The sequence below is a fragment of the Nansenia antarctica genome (assembly GCF_963989245.1).
Source record: "Nansenia antarctica genome assembly, chromosome: 4".
NCBI lineage: Eukaryota > Metazoa > Chordata > Actinopteri > Argentiniformes > Microstomatidae > Nansenia > Nansenia antarctica.
Window position 1 is genome coordinate 18,731,272 of NC_137689.1, and position 24,096 is coordinate 18,755,367.

Below are 24,096 nucleotides of genomic sequence, written 5' to 3' on the forward strand. Positions count from 1 at the left end.
GTGATGGAGAAATTATGCAACATCCATTCCACACATGGTCGCACTAAACTAATGACACTTTAGACATAAACCACACTGATCATAAAGATAGACATCGTTTTTTATTTGGGCAGAGAAGTTTTTGACATTAGAAAAAAAGATTCAAAACGCAGAGGCATTCTACAATCATTCAAATTCAAGTAAAAACAGTCGTTTGAATGTGTGAGGTTACATTTGAGGGTTACAACAACCATTTCTCTGCTGGTGTAGAACTGGGTTTTATACAGCCATGAAGTGTTCAACAGCTTACTAACAACAGCCATTGCACCTTCTATTACACACAAGTAAACATTTGCTTTCATAGTTTATGTTGTCTATAACATGTGATAATTCAGTGGCCGATCATGACATTGGAATTCTGAAATCAATCAAATTTATCAATAAAACAATCAGTCCAATTAGTTTTCATCCTACAGGAACGGTAGAGGACTAGGATAGTACACCTCTCCAATGCCGTAAACAAACCTGTGGTCGTCTATGCACCACTTACCCCGTAGACACAGAAACACATTCATAACCTGTGATCAGTACAGAAACACATTCATAACCTGTGATCAGTACAGAAACACATTCATAACCTGTGATCAGTACAGAAACACATTCATAACCTGTGATCAGTACAGAAACACATTCATAACCTGTGATCAGTACAGAAGGAACATTTACATGTGGACTGACAGGGAGACATCGACCATGGGAACACTATCATAGCATGGAGATTTCACATGGGAAGCATTAATCAACATACATTTTCTAGAGCATAAACTATAAACAACATTTCAGTGTCAGAAAAGGCTTCTGCCACGACAGATGTCCAACAGAATAGTTGGAATCAACACTAATATATGAACCAAGGCACTAATCTAAACATACATTATTTCTGGAATGTTATATTGAATATGTGATGATATAATGATACAACTCTGAAGACTAAATCACAGAGAAAGATGTTTCTACAGAATAATAGGTTATGATAAAGCACCACTCTAATGGAGACCTCTACTCCAGCTGACACAGCTCAACACTACTATTGTTGTCCCAACCTGGCCCAAACCCAGGATAGAGGGGCTGAATGAATGTGGTCTGGACTCTGTGGAGGAGGGTCATTGTGTCAGAGGAGACGCTGTAGAAGGACAGAGTACCTGCCCTGTGATCCAGGTACACTCCTAGTCTGGAAGCCTGAGGGCCTGATACTTTAGTCTCAACACTATTGTGATATAAACTATAAGCACCACTCTTGCAGCCTAACCTCCAGGACTTGTTATTGCATCCAAATTTACTGTCACCACCTGACCTGCTGATGTCTTTATATGAGACTGCTGCAGCACCAGGACTACCACTCCTCTCAACCTCCCAGTAAGAGCGTCCAGACAGTCCCTCTCTACACAGCACCTGATACTGGTTAGTGAATCTCTCTGGATGACCAGGATATGACTGGGCTTGTGTCATACGTGTCACCTTTCTGTTCCCCTCAGACAGAGAGAGGTAGTGGAACATTGTGTTTGGGTCCAGTGTGAGCTGACAGGAATCTGGAAGAGAGAAGAGCAGAAACCAAATCAGAGAAATAATGGAAGTCAGATATCTAACCTGTCTTTGATGAGTCTCTCCCTCTCCTAGAGCTCTCTAGTTCTATCTCATGGTTTGTAGAGATTATCAGTGGAGATTTCTGAATAAAGAGACTCACATCCTAAGAACTGGGCTCTGGTCTTGGGCTCTGGTGGCAGTAATACATCCACTGCATCAACTACAGAACAGACACACAAACACATTCAGAGAGAGAGAGAAAGAGAACATTCACATCATATAATATTACACATACAGTACATGTACTGCAGGGGAGGCTGGAGGAGGTAGAAATCGGAGGACAGGCTCATTGTAATGCATGGAATGAGGAATGGTGTCAAATGCTTAACATTACTCATTACATTCCATGCATTACAATGAGCCCATCCTCCAATTTCTACCTCCACCAGCCTCCACTGCTGTACTGTTTACAAAGAGATGATTAGGACTGTGTTCTAAAGTTGCCTATATAAAGGGACTAGACAGAGTGTTAGCCCACCTATAGTTGAGATCTTAGGCCACTCCCCCTTAAGGATGTCCTCTAGTTTCTCTCTCAGCTTAGACACAGCCTCAGTCACATCTCCAAAGTACTGAAGAGGATGGATGGTGAGGCTGGGTATGTCTGAAGATACACTGGGACTGGAGAGAGAGACATAACTCTGGAGAGAGAGAGAGAGAGAAAGAGAGAGAGAGAGAGAGAGAGAGAGAGAGAGAGAGAGAGAGAGAGAGAGAGAGAGAGAGAGAGAGAGAGAGAGAGAGAAAGAGAATAAATGAATAATTGGACAGTAAGGTCGTTTCAGTATTCCAGATGGAGGGTCAGTGTAGTTACCTGGAGGAAATGGATGTGGTCCTCTGTGTGTGAAAGCTGCCCCAGCTCAGTTTCTCTCCTCCTCAGCTCAGCGATCTCCTGCTTCAGTCGCTCCAGGAGTCCTTCAGCCTGACTCACTGCTGCCTTCTGCTGGGCTCTGATCAGCTGCTTAACCTCAGCGCGTCTTCTCTCAATGGAGAGGATCAGCTCAGTAAAGATCCTCTCACTGTCCTCCACTGCTGCCTGTGCAGAGCGCTGTTAGAACACACACACACACACACACACACACACACACACACACACACACACACACACACACACACAGTGGGATTGCATAAATAAAAGTTAAATAAAAATAATAGTTAGTGGAGAATGGCTGACTGGAGGAGTGTCTCCTCTGGTCAATACTCACTGTGAGAGACTCCACAGCCTGTTGGATCTCCTTCAGTTCCTTCTCTCTCTCCTGGACTCTCTGCTGGACCTTCTGCTGACTCATCCCCAGCTGCCTCTGTGGACAAATAGTGATATAAATGCCAGATTATATTATATATACAGATATTAAATATATATATATATATATATATATATATATATATATATATATATATATATATATACTGACATTCGGCATTGGTGCACATCACCAATAATATGCCTAAAAGAATCGCAGATGAAAAAACGTAACAATAATTTTACTTTTGTGATTAATACTCATTTAAATATATCATGGAATTTGTAACTCACATGGAATACATGTACTGTACATTAAGGCAATGTTTTACTTAAAAAAAAAACAATTTGCAGAATTTTGAGATTACAGTAAAATGATCTGATCATAAAATCCTGGTCAAATGATTATTTCAATCATTAACTCACTTTAGTGTCAGAGACACGGACATGGACTTTCAGCTCCACGCCAGCCCAATAAAGGATTAATTTGTTTAAAAAACATGTAAATAGTGGTGGACTTTCTATCTTAGTGTGTGTGTTCACAACTGTATATGAATATAACTTTTCTACAGCCATTAGGAGCTTCTAAAATCACAATCTCGCCTCTCTTTCATTTCTAACATGAAGTTTCTCTCCTTTCTGTCAATCATTCATTCATAGACAGCTGCAGGTGGGAAGCCACAGTCAGTTCTACCTTTATCAAACGAGTAGCTCTGGTTCTTACCTGTTTCTCAGTCCTTTCTGCTGCAGCTGAGACTGTATCATGGCCTTTGTGTTCATCCATTGTACACAGATAACAGATACACTGCTGATCAGTACGACAGAAAACCTCCAGCAGTTTGTCATGATGAGAGCAGATCTTCTCCTGCAGCTGTGTGGAGGCTTCGACCAGCTTGTGCTTCTTAAAGGCAGGAAACTCATAGTGAGGCTGGAGGTGAGTCTCACAGTAAGAGACCAGACAAACCAGACAGGACTTCAGGGCTTTCTGCTTTCTCCCAGTGCAGACATCACACGCCACATCTCCAGGTCCAGCATCACAGTGAGCAGGACTCGGAGGAGCAGCTTGGAGTCCTGTCTTCTTCAGTTTCTCCACTAATTCAGCCAACATCGTGTTTTTCCTCAGAACAGGCCTTGGAATGAATCTTTCCTTGCACATGGGGCAGCTGTAGACCCCCTTCTGATCATCCCGATCCCAGCAGCCCTTAATACAGCCCATACAGTAGCTGTGTCCACAGGGAATAGCCACCGGATTCTTCAGTAGATCCAGACAGATCGGACAACTGAAGGAGTCCATGCTCTCTGCCATTTTGCTGCACACACTACCAGACGGAACAGCGTCAGGACAGAGTATCAGTGATAAGTTTCGTTTCTCTAGAAATATTTAGTGCTTTGTGGGCGGGAACACTTCCTGGTTCTGTGGCCCAATAGCTGTGTAGAGGGAGTGGTGTTGGACAGAGACCAACAGTGTTCATGTTCTAGTTGACATATTGAAATACTCATTCAACTTCCCTCTGCAGCCACCAGGGTTCCCCTAATGATCCCCACTGGATACAACTATGTACTTCCTCAAAGATTGTGTTAAAGTGAGATGGAGTTAAATTACCAGCTGTAGCCACTAGATGGCGCAGTTATACAGCTACCTCAGAGCTTACTACAGAGTAGAGCAGGGAGCAGTTCGTCAGCGCAGCTCAGGGATGCCTCTCAGTGTCCTCTGTACTGCAGGCTGGGTCTGCAACCGAAGTTGGATTTCCGATTTGGGTAAAAAGTGATTACGGTTCGGTTATGGTCAGGGCTAAGATGAATGGTTTTCAGGCTCAGCGTGTCTCCGTAGTCGCTCCTAAATAAATGCAGTGGTCCAGCTTCCATTCACATCGTCAGGAAGAGATTCCGTTGCACTTTGTCCTACAATGGTGATGGAGAAATGATGCAACATCCATTCCACACATGGTCGCACTAAACTAATGACACTTAAGGAATAAACCACATTGATCATAAGAGAAAGCGGCTAACATATTTAACAAACGAATACGTTTGCCTAGTAAACATATACACAGCTTAGTAAACAATGCATGTAACTTCAATGTGCCTATTTACTGCTTACATGTACATGTTACATACCCAATCTGTGCCACATGTGAGCAAACCATCTGAATTGTGTCACTTCTACCTGGCGGTGTAAATGCCGCCTTACACTTACCCAAAAACAAGGAGAAGATGTGTCAACAGACCACAGTCCTGTGAATAGTATGTTTGCCCCCATACAAATATGAATACTACCCCCCACGCAAGTTTGCTAACAAATTGTAGGCATTTAGTGAATGTAAAACTGTTGCTTATTATATTGAGTGGGTTCTTCATTGCTTGTTTTGCTTGATTGCACGATTACTCGGTTTCACAATTCCTGACATGCAGACCTTTTAATCATACCGTGTCACATATGCCATTTAGCTTTTATTTAAAAAAAAAAACGTATATTGCAGGGAGTGCATACTTTTTTCAGTATCTATTCTTGAACCCAAAGTTCTTTCTGTAGTTCAATGGGGACACTTTTATTCAAAACATAGTATCAAAAGTACAGCAGGATTGAATATAAAAAACAAACATATAATGTGACAATGAATTACAGTGTATGTTACAGTGATGTTTGATAGTACTTCATGTAGCAAAGCTATATTTTAAGGCAACACATTTCCTCCCTTTCTGTAGAAGAACCAGTGTATTGTATCTTTCCAGTCCAAACTCCAGAGACCACCCCTAACCAAGATCACAAACATAGATACTCAAAGGTGTCCGTAGACATCTCCAGACCTCAACTTTCCCTACCCCCTTTCTCATACACCCTGTTCACATTCCAACGCCCCCCCCCCCCCCCCCCCCTCCTACAAACCCTCCCTCCTCACACCCACACACTGCCTTTGCCCTCTCTCTCCGAGCCCCCCTGTTGGCCGCAGCAGCCCCCCCCCAGACTGCGGTGACGTGAAGCTGGCAGGTTCTTGTAGACGGCACGGCTATACGGGATGAAGCAGAGGCCCAGCTGGAGGTGACGGGCCAGGCGGCAGTAGGCGGCCAGGGCCAGGACCAGTAGAGGGGTGACCAGCAGGAAGCCCACCACCAACAGAGCCACACAGCCCCCGTCATCCAGCAGGTCTGAACAGTACAAGGACGTCCCATGGGGCCGCACCTAGGGAGGAGAGGAAGTAGAGGAAGGGGTCAATAGTCTACCTACACTGGTGCACACACACACACACACACACACACACACACACACACAAACATCCTCCCCTCCTCTATATTTATCAACTCTCTCTCTCTCTCTCTCACACACACACACACACACAGACACACTTCCTTCCTGAATGACAGTGTTACCGTGGAATGGCACAGGAAGCCAAACACGACCATGACGAGTGCAGGAGTGAGGATGGCGCCGAACACGATGCTGGCTAGCCCGGCGTTGACCACAGCGATGATCAGGTTCTGTGCTGACACCAGTACGGAACACGCCCAGCAGTCCAGAGAGCCCCTCAGCTCCAGAGGGGCTTCTGCCCCCCCTGCCGCACTGCCCCCAACTGAGTATGGGGGCGGCACAACGACCCCTGACCCTGCTGTAGGCGACCCCGCCACCACAGAGTTCAAGGAGCTGGCGTTGTGGAGGTGAGACTCCAGATGTGACATGTCATCAGAGTGGGGCTGCTGGGATACACTTTTCTCCAGGGTTCCGTTCCGGGGCAGACTCATCTTCCCTATGGCGCCAAACACAAAATGATTGATATAACTTGTTAATTCACGTATATTTATTAATGGCGTGTGTAATCACACAGTGTTATTGTCACCATCATTGCGGTGAGTTTGGTGGTGGTGTTTTGGGCCTGGCCTTGCCACTTCCCGTCAGGCCTGTCTGGCTGTCAGGCTGAACTTGAACCTCCTTGATACACTGAGTTTGGCATGCCGTCTTTTTCAGATTAGAGGGAAAAAGACTCATGTTGTTCCATTAATGTGAGAGCAGATTTTCTAAAGTACAGTGGTGAGAGGTGCGGAAAGTAAACACAGATAACTACGCAACGCTGGGCAGGAGGAAATGGACTCCCCTTGGCCCCACCCCCAACCTCCTGGATGACTACAGACTCAGAACAATGCGCCAGGAACAGCCCCCACCCACAGTGGGGCCCACACACACACCCCCACACTCCCCTAAAGAAAATCTAAACCACAAATTTGTACTGTCAACAAGCTGTTTTTGCATTGGATTTTACCTGTCATTATAATACATCATAATTATAATACTTCACATTTACCCCCTTGATCAGTTTGTATTGATGGTGGGAAAAAGACTTGAGTTCTCATAGCATACCATGACTATTGGTATGAAGAAGAAAAGTAGCCGTGAGAACCAATGGTTCTCGAGCCTAACAGCCCTTAGGGCAGGAGCCTATCTCTTGTTTCCATAGCGTGAGGCGGCTTGAGGTACAAATACACCCCCTAGACATGACACTGGTATGTCGGCTTGATGTACAAATACACCCCCTAGACATGACACTGGTATGTCGCAGGACATAATCCAGCCCTTAATGCTGAGTGCCAAGCAGGGAGGCGTCAGGTACCATTTTTCGTTTTTTTGTCTTTGGTATGACTCAGCCGGGGATCTGACTCACAACCTCCCAATCTCAAGGCGGACAGTCTAACTGCATAGCCACTGAGTTGGTAACTATTGGTATTGGTTAGTATTAACAGGAGGATAGCAGGCTTCACCTCTCAGTGAAGATGAAGGGTGATGAAAACTACTTTGATATAAAGAGTTGGACTCTCCCACATAGTCTCCACATAAATCAAGATAAGATACTCTCATCTGAGCTCACTAACAGTAATGATGACCTGTGTTAACTCACTCAGTGCTGCTGATCTCTCTCCTCCTCTGAACACTTCAGCAGTTCGATGATGAGGATACGACCTCACTCAGATGTTAGACGTCAGTCTTCTCGACGTAGGACTCCTCTGTGTAAAAATCCAGACTTTAAGGTCAACGGTGATTTTATATGATGATGGTGAATATCTAGACCGATGTTGTTCTGAAATGTTTCCTTGCGTTACCGGTAAAGTTTCAGTGGATAATTCTTCAGGTGTTTTCTTGACGCTCTGTGTCTGCAGATCCTTGAGTTGAAGCCGCTCTCTCTCACCTCTTCGCTGTGTGTGAAATAGTGAGTTCTGCGCAGTGAAGGCAAATTCTGCTTTCCTGTTGGCTCTGGCTTTTCCTTTTCCTGCTGTGCTGTTTCCTCTCTTTTACTCCAGTCAGATCTGAGTGTAAGTGTGTATGTGTGAGTGTGTATGTGTGTGTCTCCTCTCTCCTGTGTGGTGCTGGTGGGTACAGAGAGGCAGCTGGGGTGTGTTAGAGACTGGTGATGGTATTTGGGAAGGGCGGGGGGCACACAGGGGGGATTACTCTGATAACCCCCGAACCCAGTGGGGAGTGAGGGGGAGGGCGAGGGGAGGAGAGTGTTTATTTGGATAGATTAGAGGAGTCAGGGTTGAGTGTTGCCCAGACTCCAGCAGCCACCCCCAGAACTAATGACCACTACTTTCTTTACTTCAATAGACACTGTATTATGGTGGGAAGTGTGTGGATAATAGTACAGTTTCTCCAAACAAAAGAGGATATAAACAGGATATAAAAAGTGCTGGACAATGTGTTGTATGGGGGGGGGCAGTAGGGACATCTACTGAACCTTTGACATTTGATATTTTGTTCTTGGTAAATAGTAAATATATAGTGAACTGCCAATGCAATGGAATTAACGGCTAAACGTGTTCTGTAAGGGTGTTATTGTTAAGTATTCAGATGTGTGTGCTATACAGAACATGTTTCTAACACTGTTGGCCTAGCTTCTTACATAACACAGATCCTTACATCATACTAACTGTATCCATCAAATGTCTCTGTCCAAATGAGATAAATCCAGATGATAGCAGAGTGAACATGCTGTCCAGAGCTTACCATAGCACTTGCACGCAGAACGCAGGACAAAAAACAGAACCCAGGAATTAATAAGCTCTGGAGAAGGTATTAAAGGGCAGTGACTGGGTCATCCAAGACACTGTTGTTTTAGGGTCAAGAATGAAATTGGACTGGTACTTGCCCTCTTGATGAAAAACAGAACACCACGTTCGTAAAAACAAAGAGGAAATGTGGAGCGGGTGGGGGTGGGGTGTGTGGGGAGGGGTGGGGGGGGGGGGCATAGAGAGAAATGAGTGATGTGGCCAGAGAACGAGGGGATCACTGGTCTGATAAGAGACCAGTGGGGGTTTCAGTTCAAAGAGTGAACATTAGTATTTTAATGTCTTTTCCCTTTTTTCATTCCAGTCTGGGTATGTTTGTTTGTTTGCTTATTTCTTCTGAGGGTAGATATGAGTTTTCTCTGGAGAGAGAGGGGTGGGGGCAGTGGGTGATTGAGTGACAGAGGGGGCTGAGGAGAAGAGGGGTGGTGATTAACAGTGTGACAGGGAGTAAGAGAACATGCTGTAGAAAGCAAAACCCTGAGAGGTCAGGAAGACTAATGAAGATGGGTACTTTCCTTGATATAATGTGCGGCTGCTTTTAACCATGGTTGATGCTATTGGATAGGAGTGTGTGTGTGTGTGTGTGTGTGTGTGTGTGTGTGTGTGTGTGGAAGAGTGAGTGTGTGTGTGTATGTGTGTGTATGTGTGTGTGTGTGTGTGTGTGTGTTTATGTATGTTGAGAGGTCTAGGGGCTTGCTTGCTGAGGAGGAAGGGCAGTCTTCCTGTCCTTGGAACAAGGATATCCGCTGCTCTGTCCGTAAGTCTAGAATGAGGTGTCCCCGCATCCGCATAAAAGAAGGGTTGTTGTATTCCCATGCCCCCAACAGCAGAAAATAGACATAAGCAACATTCAGCTGGCTTAGAGAGAGAGAGAGAGAGAGAGAGAGAGAGAGAGAAAGAGAGAGAGAGAGAGAGAGAGAGAGAGAGAGAAAGAGAGAGAGAGAGAGAGAGAGAGAAAGAGAGAGAGAGAGAGAGAGAGAGAGAAAGAGAGAGAGAGAGAGAGAGAGAGAGAGAAAGAGAGAGAGAGAGAGAGAGAGAAAGAGAGAGAGAGAGAGAGAGAGAGAGAGAGAGAAAGAGAGAGAGAGAGAGAGAGAGAGAAAGAGAGAGAGAGAGAGAGAGAGAGAGAGAGAAAGAGAGAGAGAGAGAGAGAGAGAGAGAGAGAGATTAGTGCATTAGTGCATGATGATAGAGTGGTTTGAATATGTCTAGATAGAACATTACAGTGATTTGTATCCTAACCGCTATAAGGTTCGATCACGACAAATTCAAGCCACTCTATCATCATGTACTAATCTGAAGTTGAACACATTAGGGTGTAATTAAGGACATTCTGGTTGCTCTATCTAAAAAGAGCAAAGTGTAGGAAGTGAGAATTGATATGACAGGAATGATGGATGCTTGACGTTAACACCAGCAGAGAATGATGAGTGTGCAGATCCATGGGTTGAAGATAATCCACCATTGTACTGTATTTCCCTAAAATATGTTATCAGCTAAGGCACACATCTGACCGTCATAATCTCAGACAATATCCAGTAGTCACATAACAATATCAAGACCACTTCTTCCAGTAGCTGGGACACCAACATCACCCAAATGTCTTTAGCCTGGCAAACAGAAGATAAGGAAAACGGAGAGAAAAAATAAAAAGACATGACATAGATTTCTCAAAGGATTTATCAAAACATTTTATTTCTTAATCAATAATACTCACAATAATGTCACAGAAAAATCACAGAGTGTTTAAGACAGGTCAGGCTCAGGCTCTGTTCTACATGAGTTATTTCTATTTTGAAACAGTGCAGCATAAATAAAAACAATCAGAGGGAGGAGAATACATAATACATCCTTTAAATCATAATGAGGAGAGGACACAAAAGGAACCAAACCGTGACCCGACGACACACCCCTAAAGGTCTCTTCTCAAAAAGTGTCTAGAACTACAACTACTGCTAATGTTCATCATAAAATCACAAATGCCTCACAATTTTATGAATTTCACACAATGCAAAAAAGTTGAAAAAGGTATTGTGTTTATCTGTTCGATACAGTACAAAGACATCATTCTATTAATTTACTGGTAAGTGTATTCGGTTCTAAGCACCAACCTGTCGGTTTAAGTTATGTTCATTTACTTATATTCATAAATCATTTATACACAGTAAGTTAATGAGGGGCTGGTGAGGCAAGGGGGGGTCCAGCACCATGAAAATCAAACCCTCCCCTTGATTGCCCATCCCCTCTCCAAACATTATGATAATAGGAAACTTTAAAAATATTTGGTGGCCCCTTAACAAGAGTACCATCAATATGCAATAAATACATTTAAGAAAACAAACATATACAGTATAAATAAAGTCACAATTTACAATTCTTCATTTTCTCTGTAATCCAGAAAAGAAGGAGATAGCAACAAAAAGAGGTATAAAATCTGGGAAAATAGTCCCATTGCAATAACAAAAAAATGTGAAAGGGATTTTATTTAGGGTGTATTGTAGCAATCACATCTCTCTCTACCAATAATGATTTAGATTATGCAAAAACAAAATTCACAATGAACACACAAGATTTCCAACTAAGAATGAAACCAGATTAGTCCTCTAGTAAACCCGTATTTCAGAGAAATTGAAACAATTTCTTAAATTAGTATTCCTAATGCTTTAGAAAATGCCTGTATGTTTGATTTTCTAATTACCTTTTGTCTAAATACAGTTCACAAGGCCAATGTGGTGCACTTCTAGGCTGGTAAAACTTTTTAAATATCTAAGTCAGAATAAATAAGATTGAAATAGCACCCCAAAGAGTATACAGACAGGAATTACAAATGTCAGTTTGAGTTTTTTTTTTACCCGAATACAAAATAAAACCAAAATCCAATGCAATGTCATTGACTATCTGCTACTTTGCTAGTGAAACGATTCCCCCGCTGTTACCGCAGCAACGCAGCAAATTCATGGACATAGAATAACTAGATTGGTTTAAAAAAGTTCTATTAGGTTTTTGCATAAAAGTACCTGAATTAATGCACGTAACCAGCTACTTGACGCTTTTGAATCACAGCGGTGTCCGTTGTAAATAAGACCTGATTTCCAGTGCTAACAATGTTCACATTTTCTGTAGTCTGACATGTTTTAAACGAGTAGTACCAGTCTAGTCATTCTATCGCAAGACACACGTCCAATCAGCAGCTGGTAGATGGGGAAGACGACAGTGAGCTGGAATTTGAATTGGCTGATGCCGATATCTTACTGTGATGTAAACAATATTGAGTAAACATGATTGGCTGTTCAGCAAGTGTTAGCAGTAGTAGTTTTCCTTGAAGACAACATTTGTGTTGCCATGGAGTAGACGTTTTGGTTATGGCTGTTAGACAACAGAGAGGAGTCCTCACTTGGAGCAGGGGGCTGGAGTCTGAGAGAAAGAGAGAGAGAGAGGGGGGGGGGGGTCAATAAGGTGGACATGACACCTCTCACATCTCATACATACACTGTACACGTGTGTGTGTGTGTGTGTGTGTCCGTGTCTGCGTGTGCGTGCGTGCTGTGTGTGTGTGTGTGTGTGTGTGTGTGTGTGTGTGTGTGTCACTGACCAAGCTGAGGCTGTCATAGGTTCTCATCAGCTCCTCCATGCGGTACTGCTCCAGGATCACCGTTCCTGCCAGCGCGGGGCTCCTGAGACGGGCACAGTCCTCACAGTGCACCACGTACGTCTTCCTGCTGCCACTCTCACTGGTCACAAACAGCAGGTCAAACACCTCCAACTGCACACACACACACACACACACACACACACACACACACACACACACACCCACACACAAACACAAACAGTTACCACAGAGCAGGGGCAATGCAGCTACATAACTGTGGGGTCATTTAAAAAACGTTGCGTACGCAAAAAAGCATGCGTATGCAACGTTGACGCAAATTTTGGGATTGATAAAAAAAACTACTCCATGCACACTCCACGGACCCATGTGTATGCACAGAAACTGGAGAAATGAGCAACTGCGACTCCGATGGCAGAAGGATGAAACTGGAGAAACTGCAGTTTCATATATTGTTATCACATGTTCGTTGCGCAGAACTGTTGCGCAGAATTTCACTGGAAAGGATTTGCCGTCATTGTCGTCATGCAGTCAGTATGAATTAATATTAATTTGGGGCATTTCACTAACCATTTATAGGTATCTATGGGCATTAAAAGGGTGGGACAAGATGCCCTTTATCGTTATGTGTGTAAACGTTCTTGCTTGTCTACGTACGCAACCTTTTTACGCCAGTAAAAGTTCATATGATGCTTAGTGTCTGCGTCAGACATACATTACTATATTCAGTCAGTGTAAAAAGCCATAGAGACATACTGTACAGTGATCAGGGACAGTGTTGAAGCCTGTGACTTACATCACACTCGTTGCAGTAATAGGCTGGCTCATCCTTTACGCGGCTCTGGTAAGAGATCTTCTTGCCTGCAGCGACCAGCTGGTCTCTCAGAATCTGGATGTGCTTAATGGACTGTAGGAGACAATGTCTGAGAGAGAGAGGGGCGGGGGGTGTAAGGTGTGGCTAATGTTTATGCATACTGAACTCAACAATGCCAATGTGTAATGACACACATCCATTCCAGGCACACATTAACACACACACACACACACACACACACACACACACACACACACACACACACACACACACACACACACACACTCCTTGCTTACTTGAGCATCTTGTAGGTGTCTTCATCTGTGATCTTGATGGTGCGGGCCACATTCCAGGAGACATGGATCATGGGGACGATGGACTTGACCTTCTTGACCTCATTCCACTCCAGGCGCTCCAGGGCCAGCTGATACTGGTACGCTACCGGAGCAGAGAGCAGCATGAGAGACCTGGTCAAACTAGTCGTGTTCAGACCCTATCAAAGCAGTGTTCAGATCCTGTTATTCTAACTGATCCTCATCATTAAAATCCTTCATTTGGAAATCAATAGTACACATGAAAAGGCATAGCAGATTAGGAAATGGATTTTGATTGTCATTTTTAGAATAGATTTTAAGATCCTTTTATTGGTGTTCATTGGTTCTTATATTATATGCTCCCTCTAGATCCCTCAGGTCCTCTGGCACTGGCCTTTTAGTTGTTCCCTGGGTGAGGACAAAGAACTACAGGGAGGCGGCATTTAGTGTCAAGGTCCTCGCCTCTGGAACAGCCAGCCAGAGGAGCTGAGGGCGTCACAATCAGGCGGTTCAGCAGGTGGTTCAGGACCATGTTCGCACGGACAAATAGACTGAAGCTCAGCTTCTACCCTAGGGCCATTCAGGCCCTGAACACAGCAAAGACCTCGGTTCTAGGCCCTGGACAATCTAGACAATTTGATGGCAGCTACTAGATTGTAAACATAAGTGCAATATTGAAATACAACTGTGAACATTCTAAACCTGCTAACTGCGACACTTTAATGAATGTGCAACAAATACTATGTGCAATATGACAACCCTTGTGTACGTAAGGTTCAGATATAGGAGAAAGTTAGGATATTTATAGCATAGCATAGAGTACAGCACAGTGTTTTATTGTATAGTATAGTAGTATAGTATAGTAGATAGTGTACATAGCCTTTATTTATGTAAACCAGCTCTTTTCCCTTTTTTTATTTTACCCGTGGCCCTCTTGTTTTTTAGTATTTTTTTCAAGCACCAGGGGAGCCCCCCCTCCTAAATTTCGTAATACCTGTACTGTATTAATGACAATAAAGACCATTCATTCATTCATTCATCTGTAAACACCTTTAAAATAAATCTTAAAACATAACTTTTTATTTTAGCATTCTCTTAATATATCTTATTTTCATCCTCTTCTACTGTGCTACACTGGTCTCTGTGTTCTACCATGTCTCTTATTTTCTATACTACTCATTGCCTTATATTACTGTTTATTCTTACTGTATTGCAGTTTTTTTATTGTATTGCTGTATTTTCATTATATTGTTAAGCACCTTGTATTGCAATTTTGCACTGTTTATTTTCATTATATTGTTATATTTTCATTGTATTGTTGTATTTTCATTATATTGTTAAGCACCTCGTATTGCAATTTTGCATAAAAGGCACTATATGAATAAAGTCTGATTTGATTTGATTTTAAAAGGTAAATGGTGGCATTGCCAATACAACAGCAGCACTCCGTCACGTTTTCCTCCCTACGGCTCCCCCTGTTGGTGAAAAGTGGTAACTCACAGTTGAGCGGTCCCACATTCCAGGCGATGTTGTTGCACCAGCCCACAGCCTGGACCCAGTGGACTGTCCCTGCATTGATCCACACCAGGTCTCCTGGTCGCTGGATGAAGCGGTACACAGGGATGTTGGAGCGGTAGAGGTCCTCCAGGACGGGCCACCACGAGCCTGTTAGGTAGTCTACACCATGCCTGAATGAGGAAAGAGACAGAGGCAGCAAAGTGGATGAGGTTAACCTCAGTGGAGACTGGTGGAGGTAGGAATCAGAGGACAACCGTTTGACACCATTCCTCATTCCATTCTATGCATTATAATGAGCCTGTCTTCCGAGTTCTACCTCCACTGACTATCATATAGAACACATACAGTCTCATCACTCACTTCTCACAGAAGTTGTTGATGGCCTCCCAGTAGTGTTCATGGACAGCAAACCACTCACAGTCCCCTGGGCCGATGTTGATGTTCACAGAGCAGAAGTTATTGTTCTCCTGGTGGCCTAGAAAAAGATGTATACATAGACATTCAAAGCTCAGATGCATGCACATTAACAATACACACGTATGCTGTAAACACACGCTTACACGCTCACTCACTTACTCATGCATGCAGGAATTCTGCAGGGAATCTATTTCTCTCTCTCTCACATACACACACACACACACACACACTGACCTGGGGTGCGGCTGCCGGGGACCTTCATGTAAAGCTGGACAGTGTTCATGCCCAGGATAGTGTGGCCTACATGACTCAACATGTTCCCACTGGATGACACACGCATGAAGGCTGGTAGCTTCAACAGCTCCTGGAGCTGGGACTTCCACCTGACACACACACACACACACACACACACACACACACACATATACCGCATAATTACACACCAACCTCTCTCTCAGAGTTTACTCAGCTCTGTCTGGGATAACCAGACTCATACAGTGTATAATCAACCACATCTTACTTCTTGGGATCAGAGAGGTCGATGTTGGTGCCAAATTTGATGATCTTTCCAACTGATTTCTGGTCAGGGCTGCAGGAAAAATGGGTAGTTGTTATGTGTAAATATCTTTGTTAACATGGTAACCCTTTATTAAACATTCCCCTAATAACCTGGAACATAATTAATTATACCATTGCTAAAAGGACTGCCAATGGAAGCCATTCATATCAGATTTTTCTTTGGATGAAATAATGAAGAAGAAGAAGAAGAGAGCAGGGAGTTGAGCTGACCTGGGGGTGGTGGTGACAGGGGCAGGGGCAGGGTTGGCTGGTGGCTCTGAGGACTTAGTCTGTTCCTTAGTCTCTTCCTCCTCCTCATCCTCACTGTCCTTCTCCTCCTGTGCACACAACATAAACACACATGAACCTAGCTGAATCGGTATTCAACAGTAAAAGAAAGGCCCTTTGGGTCGAAAATGTTAGGGAGCATACAAGAAATGACCTAATACGTAAGTTTGTATTTTGAGGGGGTTTATGTGTGTCTGAACCTGAGTGTATGTGTGTGTCAGTGGAGGCTGGTGGAGGTAGAAATCGGAGGACAGGCGCATTGTAATGGCCCATCTTCCGATTTCGTCATCATCAGCCTTCACTGGTGTGTGTGTGTGTGGGTGCGTGTGTAGATGAGGTAAGTGTGGCGAGTACGGTACCGTCCATACCTGCAGGCTCTCCTGGAAGCTGGAGGCCTGGTACTGGGCGTACTTGGCGATGGTGGTGTGTGAGCGGCTGCTCTCGCAGGGCCACGTCTGGGCTGAACCAGAGGGGTCCCAGTTCTCGTCAGCAGGTTGCTGCACCTGGGTCCTCACCTCCACCGCATGCTCCGAGTTGGCCTCCACCAGGGACTTGGTGGAGAAGAGACCCAGGTCTGAGAGAGAGGGGGGGGGGGGGGAAGAGGGAGGGGCAGAGGAGAGAGGGGGGAGAGGGTGGTAGAAGTGAGTGAGGGAGAAGATATACAGTATGGACAGTAGCTGTTTCATTAATGATCCCCCAGAAAGAAGGGAATATGGAGCAGTGGTGGTATGTCTCAATCGGTGGGCATACCTCAGCAGGAAAGTGTGGGGATATCACCTTATGTGACAGTAGCTGGTGAGAGGTGTACCAAGTCAGCAACCGTGAAGTCGCAATTCTTTTTCTTTTTTTTTAAGATTTTTTTTTTTTTTACGAAATATAACAAATAACAGTTTTAGGATCACAAAATACTTTGTCAAGAATTTGTCAGCAAACTAAGCTTGTTTTCGATATGCAATTCACAGCACTCGTCTGCCATAACATGGTCTGCTCTTTGTACCTGGGTGAGTGTTGGTGATACTGAGTGTTGGTGTCTTGTTTAAGTTTAGGGACTGTGAAATCATCTAGTTATGTGTAGTTATGTGTTTTTAGCATGTTCATGTTCTATTAGAATGTTGTGATGTGCTAAACATGCAGAGCAGGTATCATATATTGCTAGTTAACAGGGGGGTTCGGGGGGTTCTCCATGTAAACTCACTGAGACGGAGGGAGCCGGCCAGGCCTCTGATGACAGTGACGGCGTTCTTGGGGTCAGTACAGAACTGCAGCAGTACCGGGGAGAAGGCATCTCTCTTACTCTCCAACTGGAGACCGGACACACAGGACAGGTAGGAAACGCATTGTTTAACCAATTGCAACTCATTGAACACAACGGAAAACTCTTTAGATCAGGTCCGTAACGGAACATGACTGCATGTGTGTGTGTGTGTGTGTGTGTGTGTGTGTGTGTGTGTGTGTGTGTGGACTCACATAGATGCTTGGGGTGGGGGGGTTGAGCTTCTCTCGTGGGATGGGCGTCTCTGTGGTGAGGTTGGGTTTGACAGACAAGGCAGGGAGCAGGTAGGACTCCCGGAACTTCCCCTTTACCCTCGCCCCCCTGGAAAAGACAAGAGGAGGAGAGAAAAAGAGAGAGAGAGAGAAAGAGAGAGAGAGAGAGAGAGATTCATTTGAGAGAGAGAGGGAGAGAGAGATAGAGGGATGAGACAATTACAAAAATGTCTGTCCACAATCTTTCTACCTCCATTGAAGCATTCCCAGGTCGCAAAGCGACAATATCACAGTTCCAGTATGTCGACCACTCACTTGCAAGCCCTGATCACCTCACTGGCTGTGTGTTTGATGCTGACCTCCCCAAGCGGGATCCGGCGCTCCTCCACCTCAGAGGCGATGAAGGTCTCTCTGTCTCCGCTCTCCACCTTGATCAAATGGATCTTCAGCTCCCTGGGGGGTCCCAGAGACAGGGCCTTGAGCTTGAGGAAGTCCGCTGCAGCCAGCGGACAGGGGGTCCTCCTCGGCGGGGTGGGAGCAAGCTGGGTGGAGGCAGGAGAGGTGATTGTGGTTGTGGTGTCTGCATTGCTAGCTGGCGTGGATGTCCGGGATGTTTCTGCCTCACTGGCCCCCTCCCCCTCCTCCTCCGCCTCCTCCGCCTCCTCCTTCTTCTCTGCTACTTGTGCTCCCCCATACTCTGTTTTCCCTGTGTGCGCCTCTTCTTTCGGTCCCTGGATGTCTTTGCTCTGCGCATCAACGTTCCCCTGAGCCAGCTGGCTCTTCTTGCTCACGCGGAGGTGCTTGAAGCCGCTGGAAGACAACAACAGCGAAGATGAAACAGGTGCTGCTTTCCGTTCTAGTTTGTCTTCCATCTTTTTCCTTTCGCTTCCTCCACTCCTCTGATGGGTACCGCTGCTGATGATGCCACCGTCCAGTTTCCTTCTCTTGCTCTTCCCTTCCCCCTCCCCTCTTCCCTCCACAATCCCTTGTTCCCTCTTTCTGTCCTCCGTCTGCCTGCGTTTCTCAGCGTCCCTCTGTAGCCGGTCTTGCTTGGCGGGGGCTGGGAGCAGATCAGACAGGGAGGTGGAGTGTGTGGTGGTCAGTCTCAGCTCGGCGCTCAGAGAATCGTCCGCCAGAGAGGACTCTGCCTTCCCAGGGAGAATATCCACACCTCTGGTCCTCTCCTTCTTTCTCTCGCTCTGACCGTCCTCCTGGTTCTGCTCCAGGCCCTCCCTCTCCTCTTTGCCGGGCTGTGGTTTGCTGGGGTCGGAGGGAGGGCTGGGTTTAGAGGAGGGCGGGTCTGAAGTAGTGCGGGTGGGTGATTGGTTGGGTCTGAGGGGAGTGGCGGAGTCGGTGGTGGGGGAGGGACTCTGACTCTGGTCTTGACAGTGGATCTCTGGGCCCAGGGCGAGCGATGAGGAGTACTTCACCCCGCCGAGGGCGCTGGGAGGGGGACGCCCGAATGGACCTCCCCGATACGTATACCTCTGCCCCCCCAGGAACGAGGCCAATGATTTAAATACGTCCGCCACGCCTGTCTGGTGGAGGTGCGGCCGGCGTGGAGGTACGGAGCTGGAGGCGTCTGTGTTACTGTCCTCTTCTACTACCTCCTCCTCTTCATCCTCTTCCTCACCCACCCCATTGGGTGTGTCGGGCAGGCCATAGAGCTTGGCGAGGTCGCTGTGACGATAGTCAGCGTCCCCTCCCTCACTAATCCCCTCTGCTCTACCACGGACCTCCCCTGACTTCCCAGGAGGAGGAGAAAGAGGAGGAGGAGGAGGTGGGGCTGGGTCGTGGGTGGGGCTGGGTTGTAGGACGGGTCTCCTCAACACTCCCATTTCTTCTTCCTCCTCCTCCTCTTCCTCACTCAGCGCTGAGGCCGGGGAGCCCTGCCAGCTGAGCACAGGGGGGCTGGCGGGGGCGTTGTCTCCCAGCTCGTCCTCCATACTGCCCACCCCTGCTGCAGGCTGGAGCTCTGGGGCACGAAGGACCCCGCCTTCTGGACGCTGCCCGCCTGCCTCACCCTTGACGGGCTCGTCTGAGCTATGGGAGCCAGCCACAGTGGGAGCTGGCGCTTGGGGTGAGGGGGAGGAGGTCCTCCCTGTGCTGCAGTCAGAGGGGACTGGAGCTCTGGGGGGCTGTTTACTGGGCTTGCTGGTGCTGGTTCTGGTGGCGGTGGTGGTGGTGGTGGTGGTGGGTGGAGGACGGACTGGCAGTGGGGAGCGCTTGACAGGGCGTTTGAGGGATTTTTTATGGGTGGTGGTGGGTGGAGGACGGACTGGCAGTGGGGAGCGCTTGACAGGGCGTTTGAGGGATTTTTTATGGGTGCCCCCCACCTCTGACACTCTGTGTTTGGACGGATGTTGCGGAGGACGGCTGGGACGGGGGGACGGCGGCCCAGAGGGCGAGAGAGTCTCAGATGGATTTAGAGAGCTGCGGTCACATGACGTTCCATCTGCTCGCTCAGCCCTCTGCCGGTGTTTGTGTTTGCCTGGGGCGGTTGGTGTCTTTGAAGGCTGGACTGGCTTCCCTAGGATTAGAGAGGCAGACCGAGCTCTATCCTGGCTCACCTTGGGATCACCTTGGACTGACGAAGGGAGTAATGACTTCCGCGGGGAAGGGAAAGGACTCCGTTCTGCTTTCTCCAGCTTTATTTTATTCTTAGGGGTCTCCTCCTTTTCCCCTGCCCTCTTCTCTCCCGCTCTCTTTTTTTTTCTCTCCACTTTCTCTGCTTCCCCTTTACTATGAGCGATTTCCTTCACCGCATCACCCCTCATTTTCTCCTCTTTTTCCTTTCTCCTTTTCTTCAATTTTTTCTCCATCCTCCTCCTCTCCGCCCTCTTCCCATCTTCCCCCTTTTCCGTTCTCCTTTCTTTCTCCTTGTGTTTTTGTTTCTCTGCCTGTTTGGCTCCTTGAGGCTTCAGGTCCGGCTGGTTGGGCGAGCTCTGGGCCTGTGAGACCCTGCTGGTGTTGACCTCTGACCTCTTAGAGCCTGCGCCAAGCCCTGAGGGCAGAGAGGCAGCTGTGGGGGGAGGATTGAGATGGGATGTCCATGGTTCTCTTGGGTGGGGTGTGGCAGCAGCACCATCAGGACTCCCCTGATGAGTAGGTGGTGATGGGTCCTTTTTACCGCTGGACTTACTGGGGGTGGAGGGGCTGGAGGGAGGCATGGCAGTGGAGCCTCCATCTCTGTGGTGGCTGTGGAGGGAGGGCCGGTGGGGGGGCTCTGTACCAGAGGGCTGGTCTCTCATGTGATTCTGCTGAGAGTCCGCCCATGCACTGTAGCACTCGTGTTCCTGAAGAGAGAAGGTAACACGATTATGAAGCTCTCATTCTATTATACACAGACAAAGCCCTAATCCTACTCAATGTAATATACTATATCAGTGCTAAGCATCTATGATAGTAACGAGTAGAGTAACGTAAACGCAATTGCTTTCTCCGTACTAATGCTCTTGAAAGCCCCTGTCCTCACCATGCTGTGCTTGCCGTGGCGGCCTTGTGTCTCCCTGCCCTCCTGCAGGTGTCGGTGGGAGCGCGGAGGTGTGGGGCCGTGCTGAGGTTCTGATGGGGGGCCGCCTGTCTGCCGCTGGTGGTGGTTGTGGCTGTAAGGCACGCCGGTGTGGTCTGCTGGTGAGGAGGGGGGCTGTGCACCCCCCTCCCCTCTGGATCCATGGTGGGGTGGTCTGCTGCGGCAGCTCTGGGATGGAGGAGGGTGGCGCGAGTGGGAGGGAGAATGGGGGCCTTGACCTGCAGGCTTAGCAGTATGGAATCCCTGTCCTGGGCCATTGAGGGGGGCATGGGGAACTGGAGAATGGGTAGAGGGATGCGTTCTATAGGAGGGCCCTCCCATTCCCAGCTTGGGGGAGTCCTGAAATAACAAGAGGGGTTCCATACGATTCATCCTAAAGCTACACTCCACGCCATAATTTATGCATACTTAACGTAAATGTAAACAATGGAGCAAATTAATTCCATAAGAGCAGCGTTCATGTGTTTAAGGCATGTACATTTGTTAACAGAGTGTCCTATGACGACAAAAACATAAACAATGGTAGTAATTAGTCATGACGTGATTTTGGTTAAGAGGATGGAGTGATATTCTTTAACATTTCATTTGCAAATAAAATAAAATAAAATAAAATGGCTTCTGCAATGCAGAGGCCTACAGCTCATCCAGGGATAACCTGAAGAGGGGCATCAGGAAGGCCAAACACAGGTTTAGGAACACTTCCAGAACAACTCTGATCCCTGAAGCATGTGGCAAGGCATCCAGGCCATCACAGACTACAAGCCCGAAAATTCTACCTCTACCAGCACTACACACTGTAATACCTATACTGTAATACCTTGCACCGTCTACATTAACATGTCTTTTTGCACTATGCCACTATTTGCACTGGTTAGATGTCAAACTACATTTCGTTGTCTCAGAATCTAATCTAATTTGAAAACATTGCCTGGAATACAGAGTCTGGAAACATTGCCTGGAGACTTTACTAAAGCTTACATCTAAGCAAAAACATCAAACCAAAGCACAAAGTCAGATCAAGTCATTGAGTTGTCATGCTCCATTGACGATATACAGACTCTGTTGATACAGATATAGACTCAGTATGTGACTTACCTGTGGCTCCGTTGGTGAGGCCCTCCTGTCAGAATGGCTCAGAGGGGCAGCTCTATCATACGGTGGGTCCCAGAAGCTGTGTTTGGGGGGTGGGTACCGGAGTGGAGAGTGGGGCTGGCCTGGGCCGGGTAAATGCTTTGACCCATGGTGAGATGGCTGAAACAAGAGGGAATGCCATATTGAGCACCCAAGGGTAATGTACACTCACCAAACACTTCATTAGGAACACCTGTACACCTTCTCATTCGTTCAGGTGGTGTAATTGTGTGGGGAATGTTTTCTTGGAACTTTGGGCCCATTACTACCAATCAATCAGCGCTTGAATGCCACAGCCATCTTCTAATAGCTACTTCCAGCATGATATTGCACCATGTCACAAAGCAACAGTCGTCTCAAACTGGTTTCATGAACATGACAATGAGTTCAGTGTTCTTCAGTGTCCTTTCCAGTTACCGAGGTTTTCAGTTACTGAATCCAATAGAACACGTTTGGGATGTGGTAAAACGGGAGATTCACAGCTTGAAAGTGCACCTGAAAAATCATGTCATCATGGACCAGAATCTCAAAGGAATGTTTGCAACATCTTGCCATCAATGCCATCTTGCCATCAATGAACAAATAACTTAGGCTGTTTTGAGAGCAAAGGGAGGTATCCAGGTACCCAGTATTAGTATAGTGGTCCTAATAAAGTGTTTGGTGAGTGTACATACTGTATACATACACTAAACCAGAGGGTGGTGCTATTCGACAGTGCAGCTGGGGGGGTGTCAGGTTGTGATCTGACCTGCTCAGGACCAGAGTTCCTGCTCCTCTTGTCTTCCCTTGTCTTCCCTCCCCAGTCTTCCCTGGGGGGCAAGGGGTGCTGTGTGGACGGGCTGCGTGTGGTTCGTCTCGATGGTGGTGGTGGGGGGGCTGGCCGTTTCCATGGTCCAGGCCCGCGGTCCATCACCTTGCCTGGAAAGCCTCTGGAGCGGTCTGAGGGGATCCACCTCTCTTCTGGCGGGGGGAGATCTCTGAGTCGATGGTGCTGGTGAGGACCCCCATACTAATAGAAACATTTATCATCAATACGTCATTTTTATTCAACATTCATTTATCCAGGTTAGAGATCTAATATTTTTCAAGACAGCACTGGATAATAGCCCCTTCCCCACAATGACAATAAGCTATAGTACATATTGAGTCAAATCCTTATTCACCCTAGGAGGCTGGTTGGCATAGGTGTCCCAGCTTGTGGGCATAGGTGTCCCAGCTCGTTGGTATCCGCTGTGGGCACGGGTGTCCCAGCTTGTGGGCATAGGTGTCCCAGCTCGTTGGTATCCGCTGTGGGCACGGGCATGGTTCTGAAATGATCGTGGGGAGTCTTGGTGCCACCTCTGGGTCTCATAAGCCTGGTCCTTGTGGTCCCAGGGTTGCGGCAGTCTCTGCCCCCTCTGAGGGTCCTTTTCCTGGGCAGGAAAGAATGATCTGTCCCCCCTACGCTCCAGAGAGAGCATGGAAACAGCATACAGTAAGGTGGCTGTGAGTGAATATTTCAAAGTTTACACTACGCACATA

The 24,096-nt window shown here is 46.7% G+C and overlaps 3 protein-coding genes across 4 annotated transcripts in view; all 3 read right to left on the bottom strand.

Moving 5' to 3' along the window:
* Positions 1 to 104: 104 nt before the first annotated feature.
* LOC308156560 (E3 ubiquitin-protein ligase TRIM16-like) lies at positions 105 to 4,166 on the bottom strand (the record flags this gene model as incomplete). The annotated part of the gene is made up of 6 exons (XM_080529928.1): positions 105 to 1,568; positions 1,724 to 1,783; positions 2,102 to 2,261; positions 2,432 to 2,665; positions 2,823 to 2,918; positions 3,585 to 4,166. 6 exons carry the CDS (start codon positions 4,164 to 4,166, stop codon positions 1,039 to 1,041), a joined length of 1,662 nt encoding a protein of 553 aa, XP_080386054.1. The 3' UTR covers positions 105 to 1,038.
* Positions 4,167 to 5,756: 1,590 nt separating this feature from the next.
* Positions 5,757 to 8,184, bottom strand: tmem88a (transmembrane protein 88 a; the record flags this gene model as incomplete). Of its 2 annotated transcripts, XM_080528002.1 has the most annotated exons (4): positions 7,949 to 8,184; positions 7,747 to 7,852; positions 6,230 to 6,603; positions 5,757 to 6,041 (listed from the first exon to the last, which is right to left on the bottom strand). In XM_080528002.1, exons 3-4 carry the CDS (start codon positions 6,596 to 6,598, stop codon positions 5,757 to 5,759), a joined length of 654 nt encoding a protein of 217 aa, XP_080384128.1. In that variant the 5' UTR covers positions 6,599 to 6,603; positions 7,747 to 7,852; positions 7,949 to 8,184. The 2 variants fall into 2 exon arrangements, with proteins under 2 accessions (XP_080384128.1, XP_080384129.1); XM_080528003.1 differs by lacking the exons at positions 7,747 to 7,852; positions 7,949 to 8,184 and adding an exon at positions 6,694 to 6,824.
* A 2,470-nt stretch (positions 8,185 to 10,654) lies between these two features.
* The window catches only part of LOC308155781 (uncharacterized protein), a 23,204-nt gene continuing 9,762 nt past the window's right edge, over positions 10,655 to 24,096 (bottom strand). Inside the window, exons 5-23 of the mRNA XM_080529154.1 lie at positions 23,739 to 24,015; positions 23,324 to 23,566; positions 22,540 to 22,695; positions 21,388 to 21,612; positions 21,055 to 21,208; positions 18,609 to 20,916; positions 18,228 to 18,500; positions 17,895 to 18,021; positions 17,623 to 17,728; positions 16,796 to 17,001; positions 16,371 to 16,477; positions 16,102 to 16,170; positions 15,816 to 15,964; positions 15,525 to 15,639; positions 15,147 to 15,334; positions 13,629 to 13,770; positions 13,315 to 13,441; positions 12,501 to 12,671; positions 10,655 to 12,322 (exon numbers count right to left, since the gene is read on the bottom strand). Coding sequence (XP_080385280.1) covers positions 12,299 to 12,322; positions 12,501 to 12,671; positions 13,315 to 13,441; positions 13,629 to 13,770; positions 15,147 to 15,334; positions 15,525 to 15,639; positions 15,816 to 15,964; positions 16,102 to 16,170; positions 16,371 to 16,477; positions 16,796 to 17,001; positions 17,623 to 17,728; positions 17,895 to 18,021; positions 18,228 to 18,500; positions 18,609 to 20,916; positions 21,055 to 21,208; positions 21,388 to 21,612; positions 22,540 to 22,695; positions 23,324 to 23,566; positions 23,739 to 24,015 — 5,167 coding nt within the window. The 3' untranslated portion in view covers positions 10,655 to 12,298. The remainder of the gene's footprint in view (positions 12,323 to 12,500; positions 12,672 to 13,314; positions 13,442 to 13,628; positions 13,771 to 15,146; positions 15,335 to 15,524; positions 15,640 to 15,815; positions 15,965 to 16,101; positions 16,171 to 16,370; positions 16,478 to 16,795; positions 17,002 to 17,622; positions 17,729 to 17,894; positions 18,022 to 18,227; positions 18,501 to 18,608; positions 20,917 to 21,054; positions 21,209 to 21,387; positions 21,613 to 22,539; positions 22,696 to 23,323; positions 23,567 to 23,738; positions 24,016 to 24,096) is intronic.